This window comes from Ochotona princeps, chromosome 28, assembly GCF_030435755.1.
Source record: "Ochotona princeps isolate mOchPri1 chromosome 28, mOchPri1.hap1, whole genome shotgun sequence".
Classification (NCBI taxonomy): Eukaryota; Metazoa; Chordata; class Mammalia; order Lagomorpha; family Ochotonidae; genus Ochotona; species Ochotona princeps.
The window spans coordinates 2,313,620-2,325,561 of record NC_080859.1 but is presented as its reverse complement, the minus strand read 5'-3'; the positions used below and the strand labels follow the sequence as shown (position 1 = coordinate 2,325,561).

The window sequence follows — 11,942 nt, the reverse complement described above, 5'->3', positions numbered from 1 at the left end:
GAGGTCCTCTGTGGGAGTCACTGCGTGGACGCCGTCAGAGCGAGATCCTTGCAGGAAGCTGCTTGCTGATTGTCAGGAGACTGTTCAACTGCACAGACAACAACCTGGCATTCTGAAACTTCTTATCAAGGATGCAGCCTAAAAAGCTACTTTAAGAGAACCGATAGCAGGAGTCTCGCTCGCTAATAATTTACTCAAATGACAACCTGTTTTTCCTTTTAAAGACGTATTTATTTACTCGAATGGTAGAGGTATAAAGAGAGACAGAGAGAGACAGAGAGAGAGAGAGACCTTCCATCTGCTGGTCGCTCTCCAAATGGTCACATGATCCCAGAAATCCATCCAGGTCTCCTACTTGGGTCATCCTCCACTGCTTTCCTCGGCACATTAGCACAGAGCTGGATTGGAAGTGGAGCAACCAGGACTGGAACAGGCACCATGTGGGATGCCGGCATTGTGGGCAGCAGCGTTACCCCTATGCCAGAGGGCCAGCCCCAGCATGCCACCTCCCAGATCCCAACCTTGTGACTTTTTCAACTGTGGAAACACATCTCCTGTTCCTTTATTCTAGTGAACCAAAGCAAGTGGCTAACCTTGTGGCGGATCAGAATGTCTGTTCCAGCAGCCGGGCTCTGACACGTTCCTGGAGCTGACTGCAGGGTGGTAGGTGATGGCTGAAGAGCAAAGCCCAGCTAAGGGAGGAATTCACAACCACAGCTAACACCTTCAGCTGAGTTCCTGTCAGAGAAGCCCAGACGCATGCTGGATGGCCTGGCCCAGCTCCACTTGCTGAGTGGACATGGGGACTGCAGAGCCCCTCTCCCAGGTCTGTGTGCTCGGCTCACCTCTACTCTGTGGCATGCCGCTTGTCCAGGCTGGGGCAGCACAGTGACCACTGTGCTGTGACCACTGACAGCGAGACGGCTCAACTGAGAGAATGCAATGGCTGCTCTCCCCTTTCCCCCTGTCGGCTTCAGACATAACTTTAGCCGCTAGGCCATGCCGCCGGGCCCTACTTCAGACATAACTAAACTCACTCTTTTTCTTGGCTGCAGAGGGGCAGAGATGACCTGCCTTTGGAAAGAGTATGGAAATTCGAATGAACCTGCATAGTGCCTGCAATGATGGTCGGAGTCACCCAAACACTGACAAGGAGCAAAAACAGAGACTCGCTGCAAAGACCTGAATGCATTTTTACCAAGTCAAAGATGTAAAGCCCCTTGCAGACTTGATCGCCGAGTTTACAAAGCACAGTGGACTCAAGGGTGAGAGGTTGGCAGCCACTGATGCTAAATCAGGTCTGTAAGCAGCTGATTTGTTCCCAGAGGCCTGAGGGAAACGGCTGCACCAGCTCCACTTGTTGGGGACTTGCTGTCCCTGTGGTGTTGCAAAGCCACCTCCACCCAAACCAACAGTGTGGAAGAGATTCCAGGGACCAGATGTGATACACCGTGTGGATCCGGAAGCACCTTCCCAGGCCCCAGAGCACACAGTCCTCGCTCACATGGTCAGGGATGTTCATCAGGAGTTCCCTGGGGCTGCCTCCCCTGGCTGAAACCCTGAGGTTAGAGACAAAAAATTTAAAAACGTGTTAACTGGGGGAAACTGAGGAAAGGAAATGGCCGGCTTTAAGGAGCTTTTGCTGGGAAGCTGCAGACAGGCCCAGAGCAGCCAAATGGCCTGTTCACAGGTGACTTCAGGGCCCTCGCTGCTGTGGTCACAGTCCCATTACCACAAGGGACACAGGATGATGTGCAGGGAGTGTGGAGCCCGGGTGCTGCTCACCGGCTCCACCATCGCAAGGCAGTGAAGAAAGAAGATGCGGACCCCAGAAAGCTGGGCAAGCCACAGAGGAGCGTGACGAAGGAGAGGCAGCCAAGAGTCTAACTGAAGGTAGGGGAGCAGGGAAAAAGGGTGGAGAGGGTAAGAATCACACTGGGACAGCAAGTGGGGAACCCAAGAAGCGCTCAGTTCCTGCTGGTGATGAGCAGGAGTCTCCCAACAGCCTGGCCTGGGAAAGGGCCTGAGTGCAGAGCTCAGGTCCACAGGGGTAAGGCAAGAACTAGCAGCTGGGAGAGTCCAGGCCAGCACCCAGAACAGCCAGGCATTATCTTAGGCCATAAAATCCCTCTGAGACTTCCTCAGGGCCTTTATTAACTGGGCTCAGTGAGCCTGGTGTGAGGTTAACTATCTGTGTTCCAGGGGCTTGGCAAGTCCTACTAACACTTGCGGGAGAATTTCGGAGAGTGAGAGTAGTGATAAGTGAGGTGACAAGGTCTGTAGTTAGTGCATCTGTCACAGCCAACGGCCCTCTCTGGACGGACCCCTCTCTAGACAATCCCCTCTCTAGAAAGCACCCAGTGATTTGGACTGGGGTAAGCAAAGACAGCAGTGTCTAAGGAAGGAAAAGCAGCAGACAGGTGAGGTGGGCAGGTGCCACGAAGCCCAGGGAGCCCAGTCCTACCAAGAGAGGACGTCCAGGCCTTCCTGCCATTCCTCCTCTGGGGCAAAGGATTCCCCATGAAACTGATGGCATTCTTCTCTAAGTTTTACGGCCCAGCTTTGTCAGACAGCGCAGCTGCCTGGCTGAGGCCAAGGATTCTTCAGGGGTGCTTTTCTTGGTGTGGGGAGTCTGGGCAGGACTCGGCAGAGTCACATTTGGGGCCACCTCCTTGGTGGGAGCAGTCCGTGTACATGCCTGGTAGCAGGGCGTAGGGTAACTGATCTTCCCCTGCTCCCAAAGCCAACGGCAGCACGCACTGCAGGATGGGACACCAACAGCATCCAGGAATGGAGCCAACTCCAAAAGAGGGGCATGGAATTGGGAAATCTTGAAAAAGAAAAAAAAAACTATTGTTATGTGTTGTGTGGCTGTGCAGAAAGTAACTTTTATTGTATGCCCAGGACTCCTAAACATAGTTATTTGTTTGTAAATTAATATATTGTTGTTTGCTTTTATTTAAAATCTGTTAAATTTCAATCGCAAAACTGAAGTCCCTAAAGATCTTAGGAGACAGTTCTTCTTCCATCTTTAAAAACCAACAGATTACTTTTTACTAGGTTTTTTTTTTTTCAAAGCTGTTGAGGTTTTGCAGAATTTGAATAACACATTTTATTGCTTTTAAGCCATTTTTGAGCCAGAACTGAAGTTTTCTAAATTTATGAAGTTTAAAAAAGTACCTATGATTATACTTCTTTAATAACCTACATATAATGCTATTTTCAGTTCAGCGTGAAGTAGTCTTAAAGTCAACAATGAAAAGAAAAACCCTTCAGATTCAAGGGGGGAAAAACCCCAAATTATAAGCTGGTTATTTATGATGTTATTTATACACACACATATATAATTGTATTATGTAAAAGGAGCTAATTTAGTTAGGTAAGAACATTTTTGTGGGGAAAATATTTTACATGGTCTGCCAAGAACTACAGCCTGAGTCGCCCAAGCCCCTGGCTGTTTGTTCCACATCCAAAGAGCTTGACCGTAAAACTACTTACCTGTTAGGAACAAGTCTTCCTTGAAGAAATCAGCCAAGTGCCTAAAATAAAAACTAAGGTGCCTCTGTTCCATGCTGCGTCTCCTACTCATTAACCAACCCCAGAGCCAAGGGTGTGACATCAGCCCCAAAACAGTGCCCACAAGGCCCCCTGAGCAGGGCGGTGGGGGCCTTCCCAATCTGGGCACATTGCTGGGAGATTTCTGAGGGACAAGGGGAAAGGGTCTGCCCACCATTCACTGGTTCTTTGTTCTGTTTCTGTGCTGGGGTTATTTGTAGAGCAGAGCGGCTGGAGCAGCCCAGCCCCAGCTGAAGGCAGAGCCAGCCCATCCACAAGGTCCTCACTTTTGAGCAGATGCAGCCTTGTGGGGGCCTGGGCTGCCGCCCGGGCCTTGGGCTTGGTGTCCCCGAGCCCTGGGAGGGCCTGCTGGCCTGAGCCGGCACGGTGATGGCCTCGTCTCCTCAGTGGACAGCCCCCTTACGTCCTTTTGGTGTGTTTCCTGATCCTGAGCAACTTGGGGCCACCTCCTTAAGAGATCCCTGTCTTCATCAGCAGGTTTTCCTGGTCCTGGCTGCTCTTAGGACCTGGTCAGGCCTGCCTCCTAGTCCACAGCTTCCCAAAGTGCCCGGGGCCAGCAGAGAAAGCTGACTCTCACTGTTATCTTAACGTGCTTATCAAGGCCGGTCAACACCAGAAGGCACTATCTTGAAGACAATGTCTACGGGAGGCCAGGCCCTGTGCTGTACCTGGATCTGGGGAGTTGATTGCAGCCTTGGAGGGTGTCTGGCCTTGAACTCCCAACACCCTGAGACTGGTTGGGGGAGTTGCTGCAGGCACAGTGCCTGATATGCAAAAAGCCAATCACCGACACCAGCATGCAGGAAGCAAGAGGTGTTTATCTGTAAAGTCCAGAGCAAGGAGCTGGCTGACCAGGACCTCATTTCCAGGTTCCCTGGGCTTTAGGGGTGAAGCTTCTTATACATTTAAGATGGGGCTCAGAGGTTTGTGTTCAACATGTGTCCAAGGTCCCCAGTTGGTCCGCTACACTGCATTCTTTGAAGATGATGGCAAAGTGGGCTTAACTCAGCATGAAGGCTACATGCAAGAGGTAGTTAGTTTCTGGAAAAGAAACTCCAGCACATCGATATGTAATCCAGAGGGAGATGGATGATCTCACGTGTCTGGTGACTAGAACCTTCTGGGGGACCAGTCTGTGGCACAGCGACTTGAGACACCGCTCACAACACTGGCACCTCATGTAGGAGTGTGGGTCTGAGCCTGCTCCCTGCTAACGTGCCTGGGAATGCAGCAGATTACCCTGGTATGTGGGCCCGGCTGCCCATCGGCACACCAAGTGGAGATCCAGGCTCCTGGCTTTAACCCGGCCCAGCCCTGGCCATTGCAGTCATTTGAGGAGTAAATTGGCAGCTGGAAGATCTCTCTGTGTCACTTTGCTTTAAAAAAAAAAGTCTTTTTAAAAAAACCTTCTAAGACAACTGGCAAGAGAACTTTGGGGCTAACTACACCACTGTCTCAACTCAGTTAAATTACTGTTTTTATTTACTTGAAGATTACATTTTGAAGGCAAGGGGCTGAGGTAGGCTGAAGTTGAAATCCCATCCTGGTCTCCCTCAGGAGTGGCAGGTGCCCAGGCACTTGGGCATTGTTAGCTTAGATAGCTGGAATAGAGGTCATCCTTTAAGAAAATAACCTGGCCAGCACTGTGGCACAGCACATAAACCTGCTGCCTGCAGCACCAGCATCCCATATGGGTGCAGGTTCAAGTCCTGCCTGCTCCACTTCTGATCCAGCTCCCTGCTAATGTGCTGGGAAAGCAGTGTGACCTGGGCCCCTGCACCCTTGTGGGAGACCAGATGAAGCTCCTGCCTGACATTTGGCTTTGTCCTTGCCCTTGTGGTCATCTGGGGGAGTGGGCTAGTAAAGGGAGCATGCACTCTCTCTCTGTTTAACCCTACCTTTCAAATAAAGCCTTTTTGTTTTAAGGGAAGCGTGCACTCTGTTTTTCCCTCTAACTCTGCCTTTCAAATAGTCCTTTTTTTTTTTAAGGGGATTTCAGATAGGAGAGTAGGAAGCAGGGTAGCAGGGTTTACAGAGAAGTGTGCATCTAGCTCTTCAGGGAAATCAGAGTGGCCAGCCCACGTTCTGACTCACATAATCAAGGCAGCAAAGTTGAATGGAGAGATGACATGGACAGGACAGGCGAGCGGCTCAGCCAAGAACCAAGAGCTCAGGTGGCATTCAGACGGGGGCTTACAAAGGAATGGGTCCACTTCTTCCACAGCTGGGGTAGCTTGCTGAGCACAGGCTGCGAGGACGCTCTGGGGAGCTTTCCTTGGGGGTGAAGGCTGGGAGCACCCCCTCCCCCTGGCAGTAATGTCTGAGCAGGACTTCGCAGTGTGAAGGACGGGGCTGCTTCCCAGCGGCGTCTGCCTTTTGGCAGATTCATCTTCCTTAGGCACCTCTCCACGGCCTAACAAGGCGGAGGTGCTGGGACTCAAGCTGAACTCCAGGATGGAGTGAGGGCTCCCCAAGTGTGAGAGGTCACAACTCCTGGCCCCCGGTGAGTGCTTTCCAGTAAGTGGGTTATGCGGAAGCTTTAGGCTTGTAAGGGATGGCGGCTGGGCGGCTGTGGGCGGCTGGCCGCGGAAGGTGAAGGTGTGGAAGGCATCCTGGGGGGACTGTGCTTCTCAGGGCCTTGCAGATGGCGGCCCAGACACTCAGCCCGTTCCTGGCGGAGTTAGAATTCTTTTGGCAGTTAGTATGTGTGCTCTTAATCCTCTTCCGGTCTTTTGGGTACAAGGCCCCAGGTTATTAGGAACTATGAACATCCATTTCTGCAGACAGGCTCCATGACACAAAGGCGAAGAGGCCGGGACCCAGCCCCGACTGCCCCCTAACTCCCGAGGGGCGCTCCGCTCCTCGCCAGGTCAGACCCGCAGCTGCCCTGCCTGCCCTCCTCCCGCTGGGCCTCGCTAGCTCAACTCTTCCTGGCGGGGCAGAAACTCCAGGTGGCCCAACTGGTTCCTCAGGCCCGGATTAGGTGAACACCACCGCTGCCGGTCGCCCACGTCTCGGTGTGTTCCTCAGCACCCTGGGCAGGCTCGGCCCTAGTCCTGGCCTTGACCCCGCGCGGCTTTCGTCCTACTCCGCAGGTCCCCACGTCGCCCCCTGGCCGAGGACAGCCGGGAACATTCCTGCACCTGCGGGGCTGCTTTCCACGGGGTGGGCTGCACCTCAGGGTGCGTCTGAGGGAGGGCGAGGCCTGCACCGGTGCGCTTTCCTCCAAGGCTGAGAGGAGCGCACCGTCCCAGGGCGCCCGCTCTGGGATGTGCTGAGGGGCGACGCGGGAAGGCAGTTAAGGGGCTGCAGGGGAGCGGGGCGAGGCACCGGCCGGGGCCCCGACGCACGGCCGACCCGCAGGCGGAGCTCGCTCCGGGCGTCAGGGCTTTCCCTGTCAGCAGCCGGCTCCTTCTCCTCAGTGCGCGGGAATCGGACCTAAAAGCGCAGCGCCTCCCCGCGCAGCGACCTCCCCCGAACAGTCGCTGGACGCCGGCGGAAGTGGGAACCCGAGGAAGCCTGCTCTACCGCTGGGATCTGCGGACCCAGGAGACGACAGCGGCGGCGGGGCGGGACGCGGGTGCAGCGGTCGGGGCGGGACGCGGGGCGAGTGGGCGGGTCTAGGTGACGTACAGACGTGGAGGCGGGGTGAGACTCCGGAGGCCGCGGGGCCAGGAGACGTGGCGAGGCGTGGCTCCAAGGCGGGGTGGGACGTGGAGGCGGGACTTCGCCATGGTGGGCGGGGATACGTGAGGCACAGAGGAGGGGCGGCCGGGCCTGAGGGCGGGACTTGATTGCGGTGGGCGGGGCTTGGCGGGGCTTAGCAGCCGAGAGGCTCGGCCTGGGGGCGGGGCTTGGACACGATGGACGGGACTTAGGAGGGGCAGAGTGACTGGGCGGCTGGACCCGGGGGCGGGGCCTGGCCGCGGTGGGCAGTTGTTTTCACCCGGGCGGCGGTGCCTGGGCGCTCAGCCTGGGGCTCGGCGTGCCCGGGCGCGGCGTGGGGAAGCTGGGCCCGGAGCGGCGCGGGAGGTGGCAGCGTTCGGGTCGTCTGCCGCCGCCGTGATGTCCGCTGAGTGCTGTGCAGGCCAGGTGAGCGGGGTGCGCGCGCCCGGGCCGCACAGCGGAGCGCAGGAGCTGGGCGCGTCGGGGAAGCCTGCGCCCGGGACTGTGGGAGGGCCGGGGAAGCCCGAGAGGAGAGGCAGCCTCGGGGACTCCGCGCGGGGCGGGGCGCTGTGGGCCCGGGCTGCCTGCGCGTGTCCACTCGCTCCTCCCCGGCCCTGCCGAGCCCGGGCAGCGTCCGCTCCCCGCACCTGAGCTGAACCGGGCCCCGCGCGCCCCCGGTCTTGCCGACCTCTGGCGTCAAGCGCGGGGCCGCCCCTCGGCGGGCGTCGAGACCTGCCCGGTCTCTCCGGGGCCGCCGGAGCGCTCCCTCAGCCCGGCCCAACGCGGCGCCCTAGCGGCTACTGACCCGGTGCACGGCCACACTCGCCCGAGCCTGTCCCTCGTCCCACCCGTTGGAGTCCAGGCTCTCCAGGACGGCTGTCCCCGCCGGTCGGGGCGCAGTTTCACAGGTGTTGGCCGCCTGGGTGCCCATCCCGCTGCTTTCTGCAAGGAGAGGAGAAGCAGCAGAGCCCTTGTGCCTAGTTTGGGCAGGTGCCTCGTGGGGTCCAGTGCACAGCTTGCGGCCGGGGCGGGTCAGGTGCGCACGTGTCCTTGCTTATTTGGTCAGCCCAAAGAGCTGAGCCCTGAGCGGTTAGCGTGCACGAGCAGCGGCCGAGCGTGCCGGCAGCCCACAGTGGTGATTCTGGCAGAGTGGCCACGTGAAGCCCGCTTCGTTTCTGAGGTCTCTTTACAAGTGCTGGGCCTGGGTTCAGGCTGAGCTTTGTAGGAAGCTGAGGCATTTGACTACTGAGGGAAGAGAGGTTGCCCAGCCTTCTCAGGCCGTTTGCTGAGAGCCCAGCAGGACCGTAACTGAAAAGGCCAACTCCCAGCACTTGGTCGCCCTAGCTTCCTCCCCCCCAACCCGCAGGTGGGTTTCAGAGAAGACTTCGGGTAATGACTTGTATGTGCCTCACAGCACTTTGGAAAGAACCCGGCCCTGGCCTTGCATCACAGGAAAGTTAACTTCTGCTTTGTGGCGCTTCCCTGGTGTCCCCACGCCGTGAAGCTATGAGGCTGTGAGCTGGCGGTCACACCGTGATGGCGTGGGGACCATGCCAAGGCTGCCAAAAACCCCAGCCACAGCACACCACAGCATCAGAGACTCAGCCCGCGAGTTTGTGTATGTTGTTTTGTTTTTCCTAAAAAATGAGTTTTTCTTAAGATTCATTTATTTATTATTTATTTATTTATTTATATTGGAAAGTCAAATATACGGAGAGGAGAGACAAAGAGGAAGATTTTCTGTCTGATGATGCACTCCCCAAGCGGGCGCAATGGGGAGTCTATCCGAAGCCAGGAGCCTCCTACGGGGTTTCCCACGCAGGTGCAGTATCCCAAGATTTTGGGCCGTCCTCGACTGCTTTCCCAAGGCACAAGCAGTGAGCTGGATGGGAAGCGGGGCTTCTGGGATTAGAATAATTGCGCATATGGGATCCTGGATCCTGGAGTGTGCAATGCAAGGATTTGGCTGCTAGGCTACCACGCCAGGCCCAAGGATGAATTTTTAAAAATCAGTTTTAATTTTATTTGAGATACCAAAACAGACAGATCTTGCCTCAGCTGGTTCACTCTCCACATGCCTGCAGTGGCCAGGAATGGGGCAAATGAAGCTGGGAGCCAGGAACTTCGTCTGAGTCTCCTAGCTGGGTGGCGGGGCTGCTCAGGGTTGAGCCAGGACTCATGTTAGCAGAACGCTGCATCAGAAGCAGACTGGCTGGAACTGGAGGCACTCCCACAGGGTACGCTGGCCGAGGTATAACCCACATTGCCCAGGACCCGCCTCCAGGTTTGGGTTGGTTTGAGTGCCCAGTCAGTGTTAGGAGCTGGGTATGTAGTGGTGTAAGGCAGACCCCCCAGTGGCCTCACAGGGGGCCAGAGCATTCCCCGAGCATGTCATATGTGAAATGACAATGCCTGGCATTATAAGGAAGTGGGTTAAGCTGCCACCTGCGACACTGATGTCCCCTATAGGAATACCAGTTGGAGTCCTGGCCACTCTACTTCTGATCCAGCCCTCTGTAACTGGGCAAGGAATGGCAGTTGAAGGGGGCTGGGCCAGTGCCTCTGGGGTGGGAGCTCAGGGTGGCATTCTGTGCCCCTGGCTTTGGCCTGGCCCAGCAGTGGTCATCTGTGGCCATTTGGGGTGAGTGAACCGGTTATTAAATCTGTCTCTCCTGTCTGTAACTCTGCTTTTCAAGCGAATTAATACGTCTTTGAACAACATGACATGATGACCGTGGGTACTGTGAGAGTCTGGGTGGCAGGGCAGCCTGGGTGGGCTGCTGGGGTGGTCTGATGCCCCCTGCCATCAAGACTGTTGTGTGGGTCTGGGTGAAGGTCATTGCAGGAAGTAGGAGTGCTCCAAGCTAGCTTGGACCTCTTAGAGGAGGTGGGTGGGGGTGGGCAAGGCCAGGCCTGGCTGCCAGTGGGATGGGTCTGCCCCATTGCGGGAGGTAGTGGAGGATACAGAGTAGGGCTAAGCTGCTACTTAGAAGGTCACTGAGGGAGCTGTGCAGGTGGCACTGTATTGGGGCTACTGTGAGTGGTGGGGAGGGGGACTACCAGGCAGGTGTCTGCCACTGTGGATGCCTGGGAGGTGGGAGCCTGGTACTGTTGGCTAGCCTTGACTGACTCCTACAGGCTGGGGGCCCAGTGTGCATTTCCAAGGTGGAGATGGTGCTGGGTGTTGGTGCTGCAGCTGGGAAGTGGAGGAGCAGCCTGGAGGACGGGGTGGGTGACGTTCGCTGGGGGCTGCCAGGAACACAGGCGTTGGTGAGGATGACTCGTCGCTCGCTTCTGGTGTTGTGACTTTTCCCCAGGCCAGTTACAGACCAAGTGTAGATGGCAGGTGTGTGGTTTGAGTTTGTGGCTACCAGGGCATTCTGCCTATCCACCTGCAGCCCGAGGCCCCCGCAGGATGCTGCGCTGTAAGCAACAGCCTCCCTGTCCTTCTAAGACATGGGCTCTCAGACACTCAGTTATAGAAAGGGAAGAGGGACTGAGACAGCAAGTCAGCAGCCACATAGCCGAGGGGGGACATTTGAGTTTGGAAATGGATGTTTTTGAAGACTGGCGGGGACCACATGTACCCCGGAAAGAGCTTGGAACTTGGAGTTGAGGTTTGCCAAGAGACAGCAAGGCTGGCCATCTCTGGTTCACTGCCCGAGTGGCCTTAGCAGGGCTAGACCAGGTGGAAGCTACGAGCCCAGGACTCCAGCCGGGTGTCGTATACAAATGGCAGGCAGCCGGACTAGAAGTGGACTAGCTGGGACTTTTATTGGGCTTGGATTGGCCCGTTTGGGTAATGAGGGCCATTGCACGTGTGTGGACAAGCCCTTGGTTAGCTCAGTTGTTCTCAGCGGGAGAGTGGGTGTGAGAATCTCAGGGTCACGATGCAGATCTCATGTGGGAACAGCTGTGATGCCTCCAAGACAGGACCCCCCCCATCTTGGTTCGTTCATAGCCACCAGAGTGTTCTGCAGCCATCCTGCTGTATCTGTTCTAATGTTGGCTGGCAAGTGCTAATGGGGGCAGAGATGACCAGGGCGTGGCCCCTCAGCCTCTCTGCGTCCAGAGCACTGTTGTAGGTGCTGGGGGAGGGACAGGCCCCAGGAAAACTTTCTTGTTCGCCCAAGAGGCAGGGCTACTAGCGGGGGGCGGCCACTCGTGTCTCCTGTCTTGGAGCTCGAGGGATCGCAGGTTACTCTGAGAAGAGGCTGTGCAGGGTGATGATGAAGGCAGTGGAGGTTTCCCTCACATGTGATGCACCCAGCCTGCACACCCCTGAGAGGTGGCGATGCCCTGATTGGTCCCCTTTTGACAGGGAGGTGACCGCAGCACTCATGTGGCATGGGGGAGCCAGGTCTTGACTGCTTGTCCACCTGACTCGAGTTGGATGGCTTCTGAGCTCTACTGCTATTCCTTATTCCTGTTGCTGCGAGGTGCAAAAAAGTAGTCATCAGTTGTCCCGTGGACCTAAGGTGGTTTTGAACACACAGCCATTATTAGACTGTTTGGGGTAGGGGGATGTTGTTGGCTGCCTGCAGCCATGGGCGGGTCAGCATTTGGCTTCTTCCTCATACCTGGCTCCGGCAGTGGAGACGAGATGAACCCCAGTTCTGGCGCATAGTCCCGCAGGCTGCCTTGAGGCCTGGAGAAGGTCGGCCCCATGGTGCCCTGAGCGGCAGCTTGCATGCAGAGTC

General features: G+C 56.4%; 1 protein-coding gene across 1 annotated transcript in view; it reads left to right on the top strand.

Moving 5' to 3' along the window:
* Positions 1 to 7,461: 7,461 nt before the first annotated feature.
* SERINC5 (serine incorporator 5) overlaps positions 7,462 to 11,942 on the top strand; it is a 61,397-nt gene continuing 56,916 nt past the window's right edge. Inside the window, exon 1 of the mRNA XM_058656322.1 lies at positions 7,462 to 7,668. Within this exon, the coding sequence (XP_058512305.1) occupies positions 7,642 to 7,668 (27 nt within the window). The 5' untranslated portion in view covers positions 7,462 to 7,641. The remainder of the gene's footprint in view (positions 7,669 to 11,942) is intronic.